At 44.3% G+C, this 20,373-nt stretch overlaps 9 protein-coding genes across 9 annotated transcripts; 4 read left to right on the plus strand and 5 right to left on the minus strand.

Annotated features, from left to right (window-relative positions):
- Window positions 1-4,152: 4,152 nt before the first annotated feature.
- Window positions 4,153-5,228, plus strand: BGW36DRAFT_152717 (uncharacterized protein). Its single transcript, XM_046209522.1, has one exon. It carries the CDS (start codon window positions 4,351-4,353, stop codon window positions 5,107-5,109), a length of 759 nt encoding a protein of 252 aa, XP_046073381.1. The 5' UTR covers window positions 4,153-4,350; the 3' UTR covers window positions 5,110-5,228.
- A 119-nt stretch (window positions 5,229-5,347) lies between these two features.
- Window positions 5,348-6,891, minus strand: BGW36DRAFT_358429 (putative C6 finger domain protein; the record flags this gene model as incomplete). Its single annotated transcript, XM_046213965.1, has 2 exons — window positions 5,348-6,553; window positions 6,796-6,891. The coding sequence occupies 2 exons, from the start codon at window positions 6,889-6,891 to the stop codon at window positions 5,348-5,350; spliced, it is 1,302 nt and encodes a 433-aa protein (XP_046073382.1).
- A 709-nt stretch (window positions 6,892-7,600) lies between these two features.
- BGW36DRAFT_448990 (RTA1 like protein-domain-containing protein) lies at window positions 7,601-8,708 on the plus strand (the record flags this gene model as incomplete). The annotated part of the gene is made up of 2 exons (XM_046221768.1): window positions 7,601-7,787; window positions 7,866-8,708. 2 exons carry the CDS (start codon window positions 7,601-7,603, stop codon window positions 8,600-8,602), a joined length of 924 nt encoding a protein of 307 aa, XP_046073383.1. The 3' UTR covers window positions 8,603-8,708.
- Window positions 8,709-8,808: 100 nt separating this feature from the next.
- On the minus strand, window positions 8,809-9,941 carry BGW36DRAFT_396553 (uncharacterized protein; the record flags this gene model as incomplete). The annotated part of the gene is made up of 3 exons (XM_046218183.1): window positions 8,809-8,953; window positions 9,023-9,327; window positions 9,387-9,941. The coding sequence occupies 3 exons, from the start codon at window positions 9,939-9,941 to the stop codon at window positions 8,809-8,811; spliced, it is 1,005 nt and encodes a 334-aa protein (XP_046073384.1).
- A 622-nt stretch (window positions 9,942-10,563) lies between these two features.
- On the plus strand, window positions 10,564-11,800 carry BGW36DRAFT_295012 (putative mitochondrial phosphate carrier protein; the record flags this gene model as incomplete). Its single annotated transcript, XM_046211139.1, has 4 exons — window positions 10,564-10,706; window positions 10,887-11,306; window positions 11,358-11,692; window positions 11,754-11,800. The coding sequence occupies 4 exons, from the start codon at window positions 10,564-10,566 to the stop codon at window positions 11,798-11,800; spliced, it is 945 nt and encodes a 314-aa protein (XP_046073385.1).
- Window positions 11,801-12,409: 609 nt separating this feature from the next.
- Window positions 12,410-13,723, minus strand: BGW36DRAFT_426605 (aspartic peptidase domain-containing protein; the record flags this gene model as incomplete). The annotated part of the gene is made up of 1 exon (XM_046220291.1): window positions 12,410-13,723. The coding sequence occupies one exon, from the start codon at window positions 13,721-13,723 to the stop codon at window positions 12,410-12,412; it is 1,314 nt and encodes a 437-aa protein (XP_046073386.1).
- A 381-nt stretch (window positions 13,724-14,104) lies between these two features.
- Window positions 14,105-15,996, plus strand: BGW36DRAFT_152791 (uncharacterized protein). The gene is made up of 2 exons (XM_046209523.1): window positions 14,105-14,267; window positions 14,332-15,996. Exons 1-2 carry the CDS (start codon window positions 14,212-14,214, stop codon window positions 15,824-15,826), a joined length of 1,551 nt encoding a protein of 516 aa, XP_046073387.1. The 5' UTR covers window positions 14,105-14,211; the 3' UTR covers window positions 15,827-15,996.
- A 170-nt stretch (window positions 15,997-16,166) lies between these two features.
- On the minus strand, window positions 16,167-17,099 carry BGW36DRAFT_426607 (uncharacterized protein; the record flags this gene model as incomplete). The annotated part of the gene is made up of 1 exon (XM_046220292.1): window positions 16,167-17,099. One exon carries the CDS (start codon window positions 17,097-17,099, stop codon window positions 16,167-16,169), a length of 933 nt encoding a protein of 310 aa, XP_046073388.1.
- Window positions 17,100-18,133: 1,034 nt separating this feature from the next.
- BGW36DRAFT_340240 (putative general amidase) lies at window positions 18,134-20,193 on the minus strand. Its single transcript, XM_046213066.1, has 3 exons — window positions 19,807-20,193; window positions 18,416-19,715; window positions 18,134-18,351 (listed from the first exon to the last, which is right to left on the minus strand). Exons 1-3 carry the CDS (start codon window positions 20,113-20,115, stop codon window positions 18,200-18,202), a joined length of 1,761 nt encoding a protein of 586 aa, XP_046073389.1. The 5' UTR covers window positions 20,116-20,193; the 3' UTR covers window positions 18,134-18,199.
- Between the last annotated feature and the right edge of the window lie 180 nt (window positions 20,194-20,373).

Genomic DNA, 20,373 nt, shown 5'->3' on the forward strand with positions numbered 1-20,373 from the left:
AGATTTCCTTCAAAGTAATAGGATTATTCAGGAAATCTTTAAGAACACCTTTCTTGTCGTCATCGAGTAAGTCAGATGATAGAAGGCTTTCGATGGTCGGTTTTAGATTGGCCGAGTCAAAGACACCTGGTGACAGCAGCTTGGTTTCAAAGTCTCTTACTCGTACACGCAGGGCTTCCAAGGCATTTGGCAAGTTTTTCGTACCATGAGGGGTTTCTTCGAATAAGTCTTTTAGCAGTTGCTGAATAGCGTCCACATCAACATGGGTGGTCTCAAACACCGATTTTTCCCACGCCTCACGTGCTCCCAGTCTGTTGCTACTGGAAACCTGCTCAAACTCGGCCATTTCAACATCATCATCAGCTTTGCCAGAGACATTCTCTTGCTTTGCAGACAGCCATTCGGTTGTCAGCCGTGCATACAGCGAGGCGTACTGGTATTTTTGCGACTGGCTTTCTAAGTGGCGGAGCAGGACATCTTGCCATTTTTGTAAGATATTCTGCGAGACGCTAGGGTCGTACTTTGCTTGTGCAAGAAACCGATCGAGGTTTCTAAGAGTGATCTCTAGATGTTCATTGCCGGTACCACCACGCACGATTCGACCGTCGGAGATGGCGATCCCGAAACATGCCTTGAGACCCGCAACGATCGAAGCCAGTCTATCAATAGGGTTCTGATTGGGGTCTTTGAGGAGACCTAGGATCTTATTTCGATGAGCTTCGAAGGAGGTGCGGCCCTTGGCAAGCTCTTCTAGCTTCGTGTTGGTGATGTCTAGGAGGGTTTGCGAGAAGAGGCTGCCTCGAGACTCCATGATGTAAGTGAAGTTGGGAGCTTAGTGATGTGAATCTTTTTTTTTTTGTTTTTACTTCTCCTTTTTGTTTCTTCTTTTGTTCTGTTTACTATTCTGTTGATTTTGGAAGAATCAGCAAGTGGGAAGATGAAAGGACAAACACCAGCTTTGGTCTTCACGAGGCTGGGCTCTGTTTAAATACTTGCCTTGTTCCGAGTAGGGTTCAGAGCGGGGCTGTTGCCTGGAGCCGCATCGCTGGGCAGTGCTGATTGGCCCCGCCAACACAGCCTAGAATCACTCGCCACGGAGGAACTTAAGAAGTGATTCTAGATATACTGATATATTCTGCAGGTGATTGCCATAAGAAGCCGGTCCTACATCAATAACAGTCTGTTGGAAATCCATCGACTCTGGATAGCATGATGTCTCAGATATGAGGGCGACCGATCTATTTTTAGAAAATGTGACGTACAAAGGCGTCCATATGTAATTTTGGGAGATCCAATGGGAAACCCTAGAGTCGAAGATAGTTCTTTCTATGCAGCGGTATTCAGTACTATTTCATAGCTCATATTATGGATACTCATACAGGCCAGCCTCATCCATGGGTGATTGAAGCAAGGTTTCCGGGATGGGAGCAATCGATATCTCATCGTTATCTGCTAAGATATTTGCAGGTCCGTGATGGCTTTAATTGGCATATGTAAGTTACAACCAAGGCTCGGGCACCAAGCAGTATTAGATAGAGCTGTTTGACAATACCTGTGCCATTCGGAAATAAGCATAAAATCGCGATGGCGAATGTTCACGAGGCTACATCGGTATCTTGCATGACTTATCACCCAAACGCAACACAGATTGCAAATTACTTGTTTGCCAGACTTTAATTTACTCCGGAAACTTGCTTCGCATACATTATTATCAACGATTGCTACGCATATGCAGCTATTCGTCCGGAAAGGTCAATCAAACTAACATTAAATAATTGGTATGAGTGGTCGATCCGCGCCATGCCATTGTTTGGGTATCAAACTTGAATTATTGTTCTAAATTAGCTTTCGGCGGATTTTCTGCACGACTCATGGGGATGTGTTGCTGCTGGTAGTACATTCATCTCACTCGGCACGAGGGAAATTTTAGAAACAGTGTTATCTTGTGAGAACGGTACAGTAGCAATGGAACTTTTCATGCTCTCAACCTACCTGATTCATCTTTCAAAACCAGTGAGTTTGCCAGACGAGAAATTAATTGATCTTTCCGTTGTGTTCCTCAAGTATACCTACGTCTTCCATACTTGGGTCTAACATTACAATGCGCTTTGAATGACGTGGTCCAGTTACTCAGTCAATAGATAGAAAACTACCTCGTAAAAAAAGGCATTACAATATACCGAAGAAGTATGTGATTTCCAGTACATACATTCCACAAAACATATTGGGGAATTTATTCTCTCTATTCTCGCTGATAATGGTCGCAACAATATGCTGGGTTTGGCATATTAACTTAGCAAATATCTTCATTCTCGAACTGAGATTAATATTCTCTATAAAACAAATTGATCCTACCCTCGACCTCAAACTTAAGGTTATTTATATAATTGTGGGTGGCTGAACCTGTGTCGCAGCTTCGCTCTCTATCAAATGATCTCGTGCAAGATGGGGCCAAAAATCCAGCTGCAATTTCGCAGCGATTATGAGTATGAGTAGTATAAACTAATTACTTTTTTTAGACTTACTGGAAAGGCTCCACACCTTCACCTCCTGCAAAGTGATGTAGCAAATATTGATATGTGCAACCGTCCCTTCAGCGGCTATTCATTGCGGTAGTTATTATACAACATGCCATAGTTGTCAAGGCAAGTGTGACATACAAACTTGTATTAGGGCATAATTGAGAGTGTTTCTTATTTTAATTGCACTACAGCGTGTTTTTGCTCAGTGAAATCCTAAGGATTTCCTTAAGTAAAGTAAGTTATTCTTCAGAAAGTTTTCACTTTATCAGTCTACGGCAAGCAGAATCAATTAAAAACTTACCACTTCACAAAGCACACTTGATTACCAGAATTCCACTTCCTCTAAATCCTGATTACTCACGAAAATAACTCCAGTTTCAGTGTGTCAGACTCCAGTCAACAGTTTGAACATGGTTGTTTTCCAACGTGCACTAGCTCCGAGAGTGATGGTAATTTGGTCCCTCTAAGGCGTGCAAGAAATCGCCAACGCGAAAATGCAAGCTCGGTGAATTTTCCGGTAACTATCTGGGCTATTCATAAGATTCTAATAAATGTTTTGGAATGCATGCGCCGTCAGATGAATATCTGCTGTTAAACTGCCATTGAATCGATTATTTGGCGTCAATAGAACTGAGAAACCGGGTTCGCACAGACTTGCGGGGATAATTGGAGCTCTTGGTGCGGGATTTGTGAACTCCTGGCAACTTCGTGCGAGAATACTTTTAGAAACTTCAGAGGTTAGATTTGGGCACGATTACAGCTCGGTATCCGATTATGTCGGGCTAATTGAGATGTTGGCTTTGTCGATCTCGGAACAAATATATTTAATGACCCTCACTTCGCAGTATATTGACCCTGGAATATTTCTCATGTAACACAAACGTAAACCGTATTGGTAGATATGCATTGGGTGACCGCTCCTTCATACGTATCACTCCCATGTCGTTCATCAACATCATGTGAGAGAATCGGTTGTTTGTCTCTTAAAATTTCCGAACAAAGGATATGCAAAAAAGAAACAGAAACAAAATGAAATGAAAGGGGTAATGAAAAATGATAAATGAACGAATTACGGTCTTAAGCGCTAGTGTCATAACAGTGGTATGCTGGCCATTCTTGCTCTTGGGTTATAATCACAGGAAGTGCTGATTGGCAAATAATTTCATGGGGTTGGAATAATCTGTGACACTAGATACATATAGGCGCCTTGGAGTGCTTCACCCCTGATGGTCTAGGCCGGCGGTTATCGGGTCGTTACATAAATGGGAATAACCATGTCGACGCTCGGCGAGGGGTATGTCTCAAGTTGCCTTTTTATCCCTCTCTGCTTCCAACTTACTCGGGATTCCGTCTCAATAACCGACATTTCAGTCATGAAACAAAGTAATGAGAGAATAAATATTTTGTGTTGGCTTTTGCGCGATAAACGTTGAGAAATACTATCTCTTTCAATACAAATACGGTCACCAAAAATAGGACTGTGACGAGGCTGCCGCCAAACCCGCACCGGCGGCAATGCTGACTTTGTTGTTGGCTGAAAGCGACGTGGCGTTTCTTTGTTTCGATGCGTCCAGAGCCATTTAGTTCTAAGTGTTAAGATGAGATCCTGACTGGATGCTCCAGGATACTCTAGGATGATTCATTATATACAAATGAAAATTCCTATTTCTTGTCCTCTGCCCTCGATACTTTGTCATATACTTCACTGTTATATTTGTCTATTTACTTTACTTTTCCACGATCCCTACGAACAACGGTTTATCTATTTTTTTTAATTCTCCTCTCTTTGATCAAATTTTCACCTAGGTGAATAAACATCGAAGCAATAATGTTGCTCAAAGCCTGTTTCGCAGCCTTGATTGCCAGCACTGCCTCTGCTCATACCCACGGCCACGGTCATGAGCGTCGCCATCAAGATATTCAACCAAGCAGTAGCAGCACTGTTGGCCCTGCGCCCCTTCCTACAGACAAACCTCAATTTGGCGGCGTGACTCCTCCAACGGGCTCTGACATTTCATACTGCGGCAACCACGGTAACCCATACGGCAGCAACATTCTTGTCATCGATGAGAAGTGGGTTCCCGACTTCGACTATGTCACACGGATGACTTTGCCTGCTAGCACTACCGAATCATGGAACGTTGTGGTTTGGAATAAATGTGGTACCGATGGCGGCCTCAACGGCGACTTCGGAGAGTGGGTTCAAAACTTTACGATTCAACCAGGCGAAACCAAGTACATTGCTTTCGACGTCGATACAGCGGGTGGATGGTGTGCTTCTCCTGGTGACAAAGTCATCCTTAACGAATGGGGCAGTTGCTCCAGCACATGGGGTGAATTTGAATTTGCCCATGCGTCCACTAAAGCCTCTGGATTTGACGTCTCTGTTATCCAGGCTCAAAATGCCCACTTCACTGTACAAGGTATGAATATATGTGCTACGGGTACAGACACATGTTCATCCATCACAAATTCGGGAGTTGTGAACAATGCCTACACTGCTGCCGAAGCCTATAATCCTAGCCTTGGTGGGCACTTGAATCCCGGGAAAGTAACCCTGGACTGCACGCTCAATTACTCGGGCTAAAGAATTTCTTTCAAAAGTTCGTTCGGGCTATAACTTTCTCATTTTCAATTCAATTCATTCCTCTTCCTTTTCCATTCTTTTCTCTTCTTATACACATCTAAGTTCCAATCTTAGAATTTATATTCTTAAATCAAACTTGAACCGAGGATCGTCGTAAAGGCTTCACTTCACGGCTGTGCTAGAGAGCGCCGATTAAGTTGTAAAAATACATGTAGGATATGGAAGGAAAGAAATGGCGTTATTCTAAACTTCGTTCATCGTACATCTGAACTTGTTTTTCTGGCCACTTAATCCACCATTGAAATCTCGCTGGAAGGTTAGCACGAATACCTTCGAGTACATGCCTATCCCAACCTCTCATAAACCATACTGATCTCATATGGCTCAGCAGCATTGCCCAATAAGACAAAATAACGAGTGAAAGGGGGTCTTTCTGCTCCAGTAGAGCCACAATTTCCGTTGGAAGCCGATAAAGCCAACCCATTAAAACTTGTGTTAGTCCTGCCCTAGGTATCTGGGCAGAACGCTTTTGGTATACTTCTGTCAAAATTGACAGCAAGTCCTTGATCACCGACGCATACAAAGCACGGTAGGTCGTATCTGAAACATTGTCATTTACAAGTTTTTCGACTACTTGTATATGCGTAATGTGTTCATGCAATTCCGCAAGCAACGGTTGGTGAATATCCCTTTCAATACTTTTCTCTTTGGGCATCAAAATTCCGCAGAAGATTTTGTCGCGATAATTTTGAACAAGCAATCTCACTCCATGCATCAAGACTAGCCATTCAGCAGGGCCATTTTGACTAAAAATGAGGTATTCTCCCGGCCGAGGTCCTCTGCCAAAATACACAAAGCAAATCATTACCGCCGAAATATAGACTTTTTGACAATTATCAGGAGTTATTTGTGAGAGCACGGAGGTAACAGACCGCACACCGAAAGTGAAATGGTTGTCGGCTTGTTGAATATACTTTTCTCGAAGATCAGGCCGCTCATAACTGAGATGAAGAGCAGATAGGGCTAGCATTAGATGAAATATTGAGGGAAAACTAAGGCCCCATTGAACAATGTGCGTTTGCCAAACGTCGTAGGCCTCCAGGTTGTCTCCAAAAGTTCGGTATGTGGCAACGGTGAAGTTATGGAAGAGTTCAAGATCAACAAATGAAATCACGTCGGAGGCCTGCTTGGAGAGATCACATTGCGTCCCATTAGAAGTAGTATACTTCTGTCTCTCATTGTCTTTTCTGGGTGAAGCTACTTGTTTTACCCCCGAAGGCGAAAATTCATAGTTTCTAAATCGATATGATTCCGAAGGTGGTCGTGGTACAGAAAAACCCAACCTGCCTTCAGCCGACGAATAATGATCTCTCAAATGCGACGGAAATTCGCAATGTATCCCATGATTTGCACAATTTGAGCACAACGGCTGCTTTTCGTCGCACTATGAGAGTTAGATCCAGTCAGATAGGAGCCGTACGACGGAAATTATTTTCGTGACAAGTTTAACGGAGGAGGAGAATCCCAAAACTCCTATGTTCAAAGGGAGAAACAGGAATACATGAACAAATAGCATCCAATACAGTCAGAAGGAGCCACAGAAACCAATAGATACAAGCCTGAATAACATAACGGAAGACAATAGTAGGCACTAAGTCTACTAGTAGGCTCATTAATATATCTTACCTTAATGCGGCGTCTCTTGCAATTTAAACAGCCTAGGCGTGACTTTTGGTGCGTCCTGCGTGCTCTATGTGGGTTCGCTGCAGCTTTGTCCCGCATTGTCAAGTATTGAGCTCTAGCAAATAATCATAGCAGAGACAGCTATGTATCGTATTCGTTCTTGGTTTTCTCGAATTCCGTTTTGGGAATGCTGACTGATTTTTGGAGTAAATCTTTTGCCGGGGCCAGGACGTCAACCACTGGCCACAATGAATTTTGACATTGCACTAAGATTTCAAGGGTGGCGGTCCGGATTCATGCATAGGAGCACGAGAACAGAGTATGGTTCTGACAGGCAAAGCTAGGCTTGCACTGCTGTAATTCTTATCGAGTTAACAAACTGGAAATAGACCCAGGCTGCAAGATTTTGGAGATCAAAAGTGTAATCGAAAACTGGCCGAGACGCCGTGGCCACGCCATGTGGGACTTTCACCACCACATTAGCGCTCGCAAACACCCTACCATTGGCGGAATCGGCGCCAGGGGCAGAGCTTATCTCCCAAATTAGATTGCGTCGTGGAGATTCCTGAGCGTATTCGTTTTCTGATTACCCGATACGGAAACGCTGGTCTATATGCTCGACGACTGATTGAACTACACTATATTTTCCATCGGAAGAAGCAAAGCAAGGCAACAAATTTTTCCTTTATAAAAATCGAGCTTTCAGCCTTTCAAATTATAGTCATTCTCGTTGGAACAATCTCATTCTATCTCCTCTCCTTCTTACCTCTTTAATAGCCTAGCAGATTTCGACATCAGCATCATTAAAATGGATTTTGTATTTCATAATGGCACCAATGGATCCTCTCCATACGTGGAATTTTACCCATACAATCCTTCAGCGCCCGCAGGATATGCATTCATGGCAATTTTTGGTGTCCTTACTATTGTTCACTTTGTCTTGATGTTCCCTTTCCGAGCCGCATACTTCATCCCGCTAGTTTTAGGCGGAATATGTATGTCGTCAACTTACTCTAATAGACAAAGATATGTTGGCAAAGTCATGTTGCTAATAAATCCATCAATTGATGCAGGCGAAACCTTCGGCTACTACGGAAGGGCATGGTCCCATAATAATAGAACGAAGATCGGGTCGTGGGCACTCCAAGAAATGCTCATTCTCTGTGCACCGGCCCTGGTGGCTGCAACGATATATATGACCCTTGCACGGGTTATTCGAGCCTGCGATGCGGAACACATGTCGAGTATTCGCACCAAATGGCTTACATTTATTTTCGTACTCAACGACATCATCTGTTTCTGTACTCAGATTGGCGGTGCAGGTGTACAAATCACTGGGGACGCAAAAGTGATGTCCATTGGACGGCATGTTGTGTTAGGTGGTCTTATATTCTCTTTGGTGATTTTCGGTCTGTTTGTTTTAGTGGCGCTGAAGTTTCATCGACGGCTTGCGGCGTCCCCAACGAACATCGTTATCCAGACTCCGGAGGTGAGCTGGAAGCGTTATATGTGGGTGATGTATGCAGCTTGCCTGGCTCTGTCTATTCGAAATCTCTTCCGGACCATTCAATTCGGGACCGCAAAAGGGATATCATCAGGCCAAAAGAAGGATCCTCTAGGTCAGTATGAGGTGTTCATTTATGTCTTTGATGCATTCCTCATGGTTATTGTGATCCTCACTCTGTCTATATACCATCCTGGCCTTTTGATCAAGAAATGGAGATGGTCATCGCGCTCAGGGGACTTCATGAAGTATGGCCGCATGGAAAGCAATGAGATTTCTGAAACACTCGCCCTCACGAGTCGTTAAAATGGATTTCCTATAGCTTAAGGTGGACTCTGTGCCGTGGTATACATTTATTTGATCCCTTTTTTTGCTTTTCGGGGGTTGCTCTATATTTTCCCCCATGTTTTGCATGGGTTCCTTACTGGGACGTCGACGGATACATATATACATGGAGTCATATAACACATATCTAGAATAGATTTTGTGAATTCTGAATAATAACTTTTGTGTCATTCAATGTCTCCAGTTGCTAGATCCTCACATATCTCCTGTAAAATATTTTCGACCTTTGCGAATGAAAACTCGGCCATTGTCTCTTTCCAAAGGCGTTTTGAAATACTTTTTCCCTCTTCTGTATATAAAATCGGTGCCATCCTATTTATCCATATTATTAGCAATACATTCGAATTGAATTTGAGGCCAGTTGCAAAAATCAGAACTTACGGTACCACCTTCTGAAAAGACAGAAACTGGCCATGCGTCTCCTCGCCATGCTGAACTGCAGCATCTGTGATCATACAGGCACCAACTGCGGATGTCGAACCTATGCGGCGCATTATTTTTTTAGCAATGGCGCCTGAGAATGTCTTGTCGTGTTCACGGTTGAAATCCGAGTCGTGGACGGTGCCAGGTGATGCTGCATTGATGACCGCCACCGAGACAGGTACAATCCTTGCGAGCTCGGTCAGAAAGAATTGACCGAGGAGTTTAGATACAAACATTCGGTCTAGCATGTCTATGTTCCCAGGCTGGTCAAGCGCAGGAAGGGGTCATTTTTCTTTTCTTTAAAATTCGTCCAACCAGATACTTCAGATGACACCAGTGTAATGCGACTGGGATGTTCCTGATTAGCCCTTTTCTCCTTAATAATAGGAAGTATTAAAATAGCTAGAAGGGCTGTCGATAGATAATTAACCTGGATCATCTCATCGTGGCCGGTTTGTATGTTGAACACTCGTTTTGCAGGTGCTATACCGCCGTTGAGAACGACAATGTCTAGACGATCAAGACTCTTGGTACGCTTGGCAAATGCAACCACTGAGGCGTATATGGCAAGATCCAAGTTCCATACCTCGATGGTATCTTCGCTCAGGTCTTTGCGAGCGGTCGAGGAGATCAGCTTAGCCATGGCGGCTTTTCCTTTGTCTTCATTGCGCACAGCGAGAATGAGCTTGCTAACACCTAGGTCTAGCAGCTGGCGACTTGTCTCAAACCCTACTCCCGTATTTGACCCAGTCACAATAGCTGTCTTTCCTTGAAGACTTACATCTCGTACTTCGGCAGGTGTAAAGGTAAGTTGTTGGTAGAAGAAACGAGGCACACTTGCCTGCTTTTCAGGAGATATGTCAAATTTCGTCGTCATTATATATAATATTACACCAACAGCAGCAGCCAGTCCATCCACCAAAACTTGGGAGAGGTAGCGAAGATATACTTTTTCGTGGCCAGTCGACGTATCGGAGTTCTCGGTGGAGTTAAATCCGGAGATAGCCAGGAACAATCGGATTGCATCAATTGCCGTGTTCGCGTTCGCGTTCGGGCGCAGGGAACTGACTGGCTTGCCACCATCAATTGACGGCGAGTCTCTGTGATGTTGGCACTACATGGGCGAGACTATTCACAGCATGCGAGATCTCGGCAGAAGGCGCAAGCTATGAGGATAAAAGAATAAAGGAATAAAAGAATTAAAGAATAAAAAGGAACAAGAATAACATATGCAATCACGTGATGGCAGTCGCCCAGTCAGCGGTCCCGGGCGGTCCCCGTGCGCCGCGCGGCGATTGGCCGGCGAAAAGTTTTCGGATCAAAACTTGTCGTTCTCTTCTTTCTTCTTTCCGCCGGTGCGACTCTGCTGCCACCTCCATCCCTTCGATTTCTATCCTGCAATTCTCTTCTCTCCTCCTCCAGATCCTGAATCTGTGTACTTCTGAACTGCCAACTCCACTCTTGTTTGTTTGAGCAATTTATACTTCCCCCTTTTCACAATGGCCTCATCTTCAGCCCCTGCCCCCGTTGCCGTCGAGGCTCAACCCCAGAAGCTCAGCGGCCTCGCCCTCTACTCCAGAATCGCCTTCGCTGGCGCTGTCTGCTGTTCCGTCACGCACGGTGCCTTGACCCCTGTCGATGTGTAAGTTGTACCCAGTCCATGCTTGGGAGCCCGTTCTTCGCGACTCAGTTGCGCGCCTCCCGAGAAACAACACGTATTGCCTCGGGAGCGAGATACGTTTTCGCCTCATCAAAAAGAACAAACACCGCATCAGATACCGCAAATGCAGCTGGAAAGCAGTCGCTGACTTTTCTTTTACAGCGTCAAGACCCGTATCCAGCTTGACCCCGTTACCTACAACAAAGGCCTTGTCGGTGGATTCCGCCAGGTCATCCAGAATGAGGGCGCCGGCGCCCTTTTGACCGGTTTCGGTCCTACTGCTGCTGGCTACTTCCTCCAGGGCGCTTTCAAGTTCGGTGGTTACGAATTCTTCAAGCAACAGGCCATCAACCAGTTCGGTCTTGAGGCCGCTACCAACAACCGCACAGCTGTCTACCTTGCCTCTTCCGCCGCCGCCGAGTTTTTCGCCGACATTGCCCTCTGCCCTCTTGAGGCTACCCGTATTCGTCTCGTCTCTGAGCCCACCTTTGCCAACGGTCTTCTCGGCGGTTTCACCAAGATCGCCAAGAACGAAGGTATCGGTGCCTTCTACTCTGGATTCGGTCCCATCTTGTTCAAGCAGTACGTCTCCTATCTTGTCGAGTCATGGTGAATCTAAACTAATGGGTGAAGGGTGCCATATACCATGGCCAAGTTCGTCGTCTACGAAAAGGTTGTTGAGGCCGTCTTTGGTGTTGTTGACAAGAACACTCTCTCCGACGGCGGCAAAACCGTTGTCAACTTGGGCTCCGGTTTGATTGCTGGTTTCGCCGCTGCCATCATCTCTCAACCTGCCGATACCATGCTTTCCAAGATCAACAAGACCAAAGGTCTCCCTGGTGAGGGTACCGTTAGCCGTCTTGTCAAGATCGGTAAGGAGCTCGGTTTCCGTGGTTCTTACTCTGGTATTGGCGCTCGTTTGTTCATGGTTGGTACTTTGACTGCTGGCCAATTTGCCATCTTCGGAGGTATGTCATTCTCTTTCGGGGGATAAGTTTTCCTATTTTTGCTGATCTTTTCTTTTTGCAGACATCAAGCGTGTCCTCGGTGCCACCACCCTTGAGATCGGCAAGTAAGCGCGTCAAATTTCCCCCCAAGAACGAACCGAAAATACGATAGATTTCTTATACACAATATACCTCAGCAACAAGGAGCAAAAAATACATTCGCGTCGTGATCTTAGGGTTACTCGAGTGATCACGATGCAGGGCGGCATGTACGATTTGAATTGCTGCAGTTGGGATTTCATTTCACCTTTCCATTAGATTGGATAGGTGAAGATGAATCTGTAGATTTCACACCACCTACAAACATTATTTGATTTTCTTAGGTTTTTTCCTATGTCATGTGTTATTTTCTCCTATTGTAGATCATGATTTAATTGAATAGTTAATAGAGCATTAACCACATTTGTTCTCATATTTATATGATGAAATGGAATGTATTTCTAGGTCTTGCAGATTCAAATATTCTTTCGAAGTACTGACATCTCCTTGCTAGACTTTTCTAGTGTGGTTTTGAGCATTCGACAGCCGACGAGGCATCTTCGAGGATAGAGTATTCATTCGAATATCATATGACCGATATGGATTAGTTGTCCGGATGTCCTAGGTGCACTTTTCCTTCAATTCGTTGAAGCCATGAAGCAAAATTGAAACCAATGAGAAAATTGTGCAATGGGTGTTTTATGTGAGCCTTTCGCTAGCATCATCTTTTCCGAATCTATTCTTCCAGGCGAAATATCCTATGGGTTCATCTAGTTGTTTTGCAAACCTCATCTCGTTCTTACCAAAGTCGAACACGGCGACTACGTTCTTCAGAAACGAATCGCCAAGAATATTAAGCTGTACCCCGTCGAGCGAGACACTCTCCGAACTAATTAGACTCGAAACACAGACACCGTCAGCGGTTTGATAGATCAAATCCGCGCCGCGGTGGAAAAAGGTCTGGTTTCCTATTTGAATTCCAAATGTCGGGGCTTGAGCTGAGCAATCGACGATGTATGCGCCTTGTGACTCGCTATAGATTGCGGGAGGGAAAAATAAAGCATTGATAGGATCAACTATAGCGGCAGGTAACATAGTGAAGAAATTCCCGCTATCAACAAAGGCTTGTAATGATGTTGAATTGATCGTTAATAAACTCTTATGTCGGTCATTACCACCTTCACGAGACGGACCATATATGACACCGGAAACAGTCATGCTCCAGTATGATCGAACACGTTTGCCAGACGTGAAGCTCAACGGTATATTCTTTGTAATCTCAACTGGAACGGCAGCGAAGTTTGGGCTATGGGGAACAGGCGGAAGCTCACCGAGCGAGAGATAGCCCCCGAAACCGTTAGAAGAATTCTGAGGGGTACGAGCTAATGCTAGGCTGAAGAACGGTTCCACCAAACCTTGTTGATACATGTTCGTGAACAATGGGTTATAGACAAGCCTATTGAAGAAGTATGTGGTATTGTCTACACTTCTTCCCGGATGCGCCGAAGTGAGGGACGGATAACCCAAGCCAAGCAGACCACTATTCAGGCCGTCACCCATGGGATTTGAGCGGTTTGCGATGCCAACCTTCTGGCCTTTGACAGTGATTCCACCAAGAGAAACATCTTCATATGCCATCACACCGCTTGCAATTCCTGCCCCATACTGCACACCAAACGTCACATTCGGAATTTCGCGATACGTATCGGAGATATTGTATGTCTTGGAGGAATAGAGACAATCGGCCTGGAGCAATTCGGAATTATTCAGGCTGATACATTGATAGCCCGTCTTCATCACATATGTGTCGCTGCTACCCGTATCAACAAGAAGCTTGAAGGTCTGGTTGGATAATGACACATCTACATCGAAGACACTGCCGAATTCAGTAGCGATAAGGGAAGATGATGTGTTTTTGTAGGATTGAACCAGGGCATTGCGACGGTTCAAAGGTAAAGTTGTGGCTGCTACTGATACGTAGACTACGTTGACCAGAAATTGGAAAATAAGCATTTTGTAAATGATCGACTTATTTTGCAATGATGTTGTGAGTCTCGCAAAATTGAACGTCCAATCGATTATGCTTCGCAGTTGTGTCGAGATGGCCAAGTTGGTAACGATGATTATAGTGAAGCTGATACCAAAATATAATACATTCCAACACAACACTTGCAGGCTACGGCATTTGTAAGAGCTTCAATTTTTGACCTCAGTGTTATATTTCCAGCTGTTCATCTCTTGATAGATATTCCAAAATATTTTGAAGCCGGACCAATCGGCACCTTCGGAGCCCTCGTATATTTTAGCGCGGCCATTTTTGGCCCCTCATTTGATAATCTCCGCGCCTCCAAGCCACGAACGGAAATAGTAACGGCTCTGCCTGCATTTCTCTTGAATACTTTACATAAATCCTGGCATGCTTCTAAGAAATATACGACAAGACGGGAAATAATTGAATTACTAGTAACCCAAATTTACTAGTAACCGAAATAACCACAGTCATGAGTAAACCACGCCGGAGTATGCCGAAGGTCCGAACGGGGTGCGTTACATGCAAGTATGGACACAGCAAAATACGGTATACCCTGCTAGAAAGCAGTACAGCTAATAATAGCTTCAAGGATACGACGCATCAAGTGTGACGAGCAAAAACCTCACTGTGCAAAATGTTTGCAGACTGGCCGTGAATGCAAAGGCTACCTGCCAGCTAAGAAAGGTGGCCAAGTACAAGATACAGGCCCCCCTGTCTCCATCCCGATAACTACTTACAGCATCCCATTCAAAGTGCCCGGCAGCCAAGCAGATCGCCAGCTGCTTCATTATTATTGCTCTGTTGCTGCGGGTAAACTGGCTGGCTTTTCGGATCATGAACTGTGGACCAGACTGATCCTACAAAGATGCTATCACCAGCCAATTATTCGCAGCGTTGTGGTGACGCTTAGCTCACTATACCAGGATCATATGCGTGGAGAATATGATGGAACAAAATTAGGCCGGTCTCCACCTGCGAAAAGCATTGAACAGATTGCAAAATGTCACCGAAGGCTGACAATGCACCTTGGTTCTTCAGAAGCTTCCCCTGATATCGCATTGATTTGCAGCGTCTTCTTTTACATGTTTGAGTCCTTGCTTGGAAACATTCACCAAGCGATATGGCATTTGAACCAGGGATTGAATCTTCTGCAGCAATATCAAAGGGACAGTGCTTATTTAGCTAGCAGCGAGTCTGATGTAATGTTATTCCATCTGACTTCCCTTCTTTCGCGGCTTGATGTTCAAGCTAGCTTTTTCGATTACGACCGTACACCGGTATTATCCCTTGTATCTTTGGCTGAGAGATCTGGAAATGTTCCTGTCGTACCCGATATCTTTCTTAGCACTGTGCAAGCCGAGGGTATCCTTACAAAGCTTCAAAATTGGATGATGCGCCATCTAATTACGTGCGGCAAACACAAGAAGACTACTTTCGAAGATATACCCCCTCAAATTATTTACGATAGGCAGGTTCTTGATCAGCAGTTCAGGAAATTTGGTACGGTAATCGAAAAGCTGGCTGGTACATATGGAGATGATGATCTCGAATGGGAAAATCATTCACTGCTTCTACGAATTCACGCACGTGCATGCCACTCCATACTGTTGGAAAGAATCTCTACTTTTGGCCCTACACCTCGCGGCCCCGATGACTACAGACGTGAGGTTGACGAAAACTTGCGTGCCATGCTTTCTGATATATCCTTATTTCTCTCCACTTCCCAAAAGTCAACTCAGTCTGAAGGTAGTGGACACTTTACACTCTCGTCCCACCTAACCCCGGCATTATTTTATGCGGGCCTCAAAACTACAAATTGCGAGACCCTCGATATTTCCTTGGAACTACTGAAGCATTCCCAGATTCCAAGCCGTGAGGGAGTTTGGGATGCAAGTACCGCTGAGTCTATGCTTCAGAAGATTAAGGCATGTGTCATCCAAGAGCGTGATGACCAGTACGAGGCAAAACATGCGGTGTTGTTGGACGATACTTTAGAGAAACTTGGTATGAAATTCTTTGAAGGGGCTGGCGGCTTAAATGAGGCTTTCAAGGCTTTGTATCTTGAAGATTGGCAAGGTCATTAGATTAACAACTCCTTACATATAATGGTCTAACTTGCCAATTATCCGTAGCACTGTAGGGAAACTGAAAGCGCAACTATAGAATGACATATCATCAATTGATGTTCAAGAAATAGACATATCAATAACGGTTCGGCAGTTAATCAACTGCCACGAAAATTTTATGAACATTGAGGTGACGGAGACTATTGACAACTGGAAAATATACGATTCCACGACAAATATTGTATAAGCACCATAAAAGCTGATACAAACTACCTCGACTTATATCATCGAATGTAACAATTAAGATGCTCCAGACGTTCCTGCTTTCTTGCCATGTGATTTTAAATGTGGTCTATTTTCATTCAAGATGCAACGGATGGGCGTCCAAATACTCTTCAAAAGTTGACAGTTTGCCTCGAGCATTTTCAACAGCCCAAGCAACTAATTCCTTAGAACTTGGACCATAGTAACCGAACTCCTCTGAAAAACTAAATACTTGAGCAAAGATGTCAGCCGCGAATGGTAAGCTCTTCTTGAAGTCTTCAAGGGAAATCTGTTTGTAAACTATCGTTTTCTGTGTAGCTTTGGACATGATTTGGGCTATTTCTTCCAAGCTGTATAGTGCTGTAGCAGCAGAGAAGGTCTTGCCTTCGTACTTGTCAGGTTCAGCTAAAATCGCACCAACAAACTTCCCTGAATCCCCAACAGCATCAACCAAAGGGACTAGGGATTCTGGGGAGTTGTGACGAGACATCACCCAAGTACCGTCTTCGGATTTCTTTGGTGCCATGAAAGGTTGGGCAGCGAAGTTTTCCATAAAGCTACCGGGACAGTAAAAAGCACTTTTGATGGGAAGTCTGCGTATGTACTGCTCGACTTTTGCTTTCGCATCAAAGGTGGAGACCTTGGTGTACTTGCCGCCGGATATGTCTCGAACCGATGGTAAAGTGCTGAAGATTATGTACTTGGCCCCCTTTTCGACAGTAACATCGGCAATTGTTTTGCCATTGTTGTACTCTGTCTCAGCGCCGTGCTTGCCGAGTGAAGGCGCCGTCATAGCGAAGACGGTGTGTACTCCAGCTAAAGCCTTCTCCAAAGAAGACCGATCGTACACGTCGCCCTGGACTACTTCGACCTTCTCCTTGAGCTTCTTGGCCTTTTCTGAGTCCACATCACGGGTGATGGCGCGAATCTTATATTTCTGGGACAGCTCTGGATCATTCAGCACATAGTTAATGACCGAGCCGCCCTGTTGGCCAGTAGCGCCAAAGATAGCAAGAACGTTAGACATATTTATCAATTTGCTGAGTGTAAAAATTTGGTTCTGGATTTCTCTTGATGGTGCTTTTTAATAAGGTCATGTGGAAATAAAGCTGTTCAGGTCTGCCCTTGCATATATATTTTATCGGTCCATTCTTCTGACAACTAAAGTATTATAACTAATTATATAATCTCCTGCTGACATATTGGGCCGCGGAATGATTAGTTTCGAAAAAATCAATTGATTTGAAATCAATTAGGATTTATTATGTGAAATTCATTATAATTGAGAGGTCGGTTTAATATCGTGGTCAGAAAATGTCAGAAAGTCCCCACCACAGGGATTCGCCTAACTGGACACCGCAAAAATTACTAGATACAAGCTAGCTCACTACTACTTTTAGCTTCTAACACCTACCACAGAACGCCCTTTCCGATTTAAATCATAATATGTCTTAGCATGTCGGCAAGTGTTGTAAAGGATGACGCACTGACATGTAACTACCCAACTGGTGTTGATTGCTGTCTTCCAAATGCTCCAAGACTAAAAGGATCTATGGGCTTATATATGTATATAATGAATCGGCAATTAACTAACATAATCCACCCCCGAACCGCCACTTCCAATACACTGTCAGATTAGCCGAAGTCTAGTAGAGGACTACTCGGGGTCGACTCGGGGTCGACTCGGTGCTGATGCCCAATACCCAATAAAGGTCACATGCATATAAGCATAAAAGCACTGAACTGAGCGGGGTAATTAGGATATAAATAGTGTGTAGTCTAACCCAATCGGGCAAGATTGCCATCATTGCCAATCCAACATACACATACAAAGTGACATTTTTTCGGTCTTATTAATTCAACATTTTTAAAGGAAAGTATAGACTAAAAAGGAACTATTTATAATAATAACTTCTAGATAAAAATATACTCTACAAAAAATAAAATCTAATATAAAATAATATATGTAACAAAAGTTACAGTCTAATTTTTTATATTTTTATGAAAAGTATGTAATTTTGATAACTACAGCTAATTATTTTAAATAGTAATTTCCAGCATGGAGATAACAATAATCACAATATATTATTAGTGCTATTTTAACGCTTTCTTGTTGATAAGCCAATCTTAGAGCATAGCTTTGGTGTTGCTTTGATAATGTCTTTTGAGAGTGGAATCAATAACAGACATTACTTGACATAATTCATGATCGTGAAGTCTTGGGGTGACAACTTGCACGCTCAGAGGGGATCCTAGGTATATCTTCCGGTCTTCCTTCCCTATATTTTGATATTTGTCAGATAAAACATCGATGAGAGGCAAAGAGTAAGAAGTGTAACATACAGAATTGTCTATTTCCTTCATCAAATTTAGATAGTGGTTTGTCTCCGGCATTAAATTCAAGGTTCAAATCTGTCTCAGTCATGTTACGGACCGGTATAGTGCCGGTCGGATAGTCAAGTAGGACAAAGGTGGTGGTATACGATAGGCTGCCGTATGAGTCGTGCTTTGGGACTGGATGCGCAGCTACCGGGCATATGACAGCATCTAATGTTTGCGCGAAGACCTTGGATGTTGTAGCTGTAGATGGCGGCCAGGACCACATTTGCTGTCGCATATCGACTTCAATCTGATCGCGTTCGGCACATAGCGCATAAAGTTTCTCAATAGACATCGGAGGACGCCGTTTCGTGCGCCCACGTAGGTAAGGCATTAAAGGCTCGCCGGTTTGGTCAAGTAGATCTAACAGGGGCCCGGAGCCGTCGACGTCCATGAGTCTTCCTCCGGTAAACATGCACTTCTTCATGACTGCAGGAGCAGATATGTCGACAACCTCGATATCCGCGACTTGGCTGCGCGCAATAATATTGGAAACCTCCTTTAGTATATTAGTGATCGGAGGGACCGGATTAACTAGCCCGTCATTGAGCAATAATCCAATCCTAAGTTTTTTCTTCAGTGGAGTAAGCGATGGCCAGAGTCCGGGAATGCAATCGTGCCCAAAAAGCTCCGACCTAGGGACAAGTTCCTTCATGATGGCATCGATATCTTCGATAGATCGCGCAATGGGCCCCGCAACTGGTTTCAAGGCAACGCGAAGCTTACCATTGGGCTGACCACTTGTTGTTCCCCCGTAAGGGATTCTACCAACACTTGGTTTGAAACCGTATATGCCGTTGCACATCGCTGGAATGCGAATGCTGCCACCAATGTCAGTCCCAAATCCTACCATCGATGCGCGCATTGCTACTGCCACTCCTTCTCCGCCCGAACTTCCACCGGCCGTAAGCGATCGATTCAGTGGATTCAGCGTTCGGCCAAATATGTTGTTTACACTATCTAGGAAAGACATTGTCTGGGGTACATTTGTCTTTGCGATAATGATAGCACCTAGCGAGCGAAGAAGCTCAACCAGCGCAGCATCTTGAATTGCAGGTTTGAAAGCAAGGGCAGTAATTCCGACTGTTGAGTCCACCCCTTTAACATCGAATGTGTCTTTGACAGTAACAGGAAGGCCATGGAGCGGGCCGAACAATTTGCCTGTACGTTTGAGATGGTGGTCTAATCGTCGAGCCTGTTCTAAAGCCTCTGTAAAAAGAGGCTCGGTCAAGCATCGCGTAAGTTGCTGTGCAACAGCTGCTCTCTATTATCACTTTAGATTCGATTTCTCAAATCGATTGATACCATATAGAGATCAATTCACTTGTTTGGGTGGAAAGAGATGTCAAACATACCTTGCAAAATGCCAACGCAACCTCCTCTGAGGTAAGTCTTTTCTCTGCAATCTCATATAATAATCCTTGGACATCCCAATTCTCAGTGATTGCAATTTCCCTGGAATTCAAAATACCGCATTTCCTTGGAATATCCACTAGACTGCCCATGTCATCTCCAAAACCATCAAGTTTGTGCACTGACTCAATGGGCGATAGCCTCATTCCTCGTGGAATGTATTTATCATCCAACCGCCATTGCGCCGGAATGAGAGAGTTGAGCTGCTTCCATTTGCGAGCGGAGATGTCAAGATATGCGGGTTCCCCCATGTTTCATTTAGTAACTTCAATATTTAATTGTAAGAATTGGATTTTGGTGCAGACTGCATTCTTTCATTTCTGATTACCGTCGGAAAAAAGAAATGCGGGGAAGCTCTGAACGGCTATTCTAGACTTTGTTATTAACCAGAGCACCAGGCGGATCTACCTCGGCATAGAATTACGAGAAATTTGATCAGACCCACATTTATAGTAACTGATATTTTCGTGCAAAACCATCTATGGATTTTCCAATGCACAGTTGGAAAG

Source organism: Talaromyces proteolyticus, assembly GCF_021365285.1.
Source record: "Talaromyces proteolyticus strain PMI_201 chromosome Unknown BGW36scaffold_5, whole genome shotgun sequence".
Classification (NCBI taxonomy): domain Eukaryota; kingdom Fungi; phylum Ascomycota; class Eurotiomycetes; order Eurotiales; family Trichocomaceae; genus Talaromyces; species Talaromyces proteolyticus.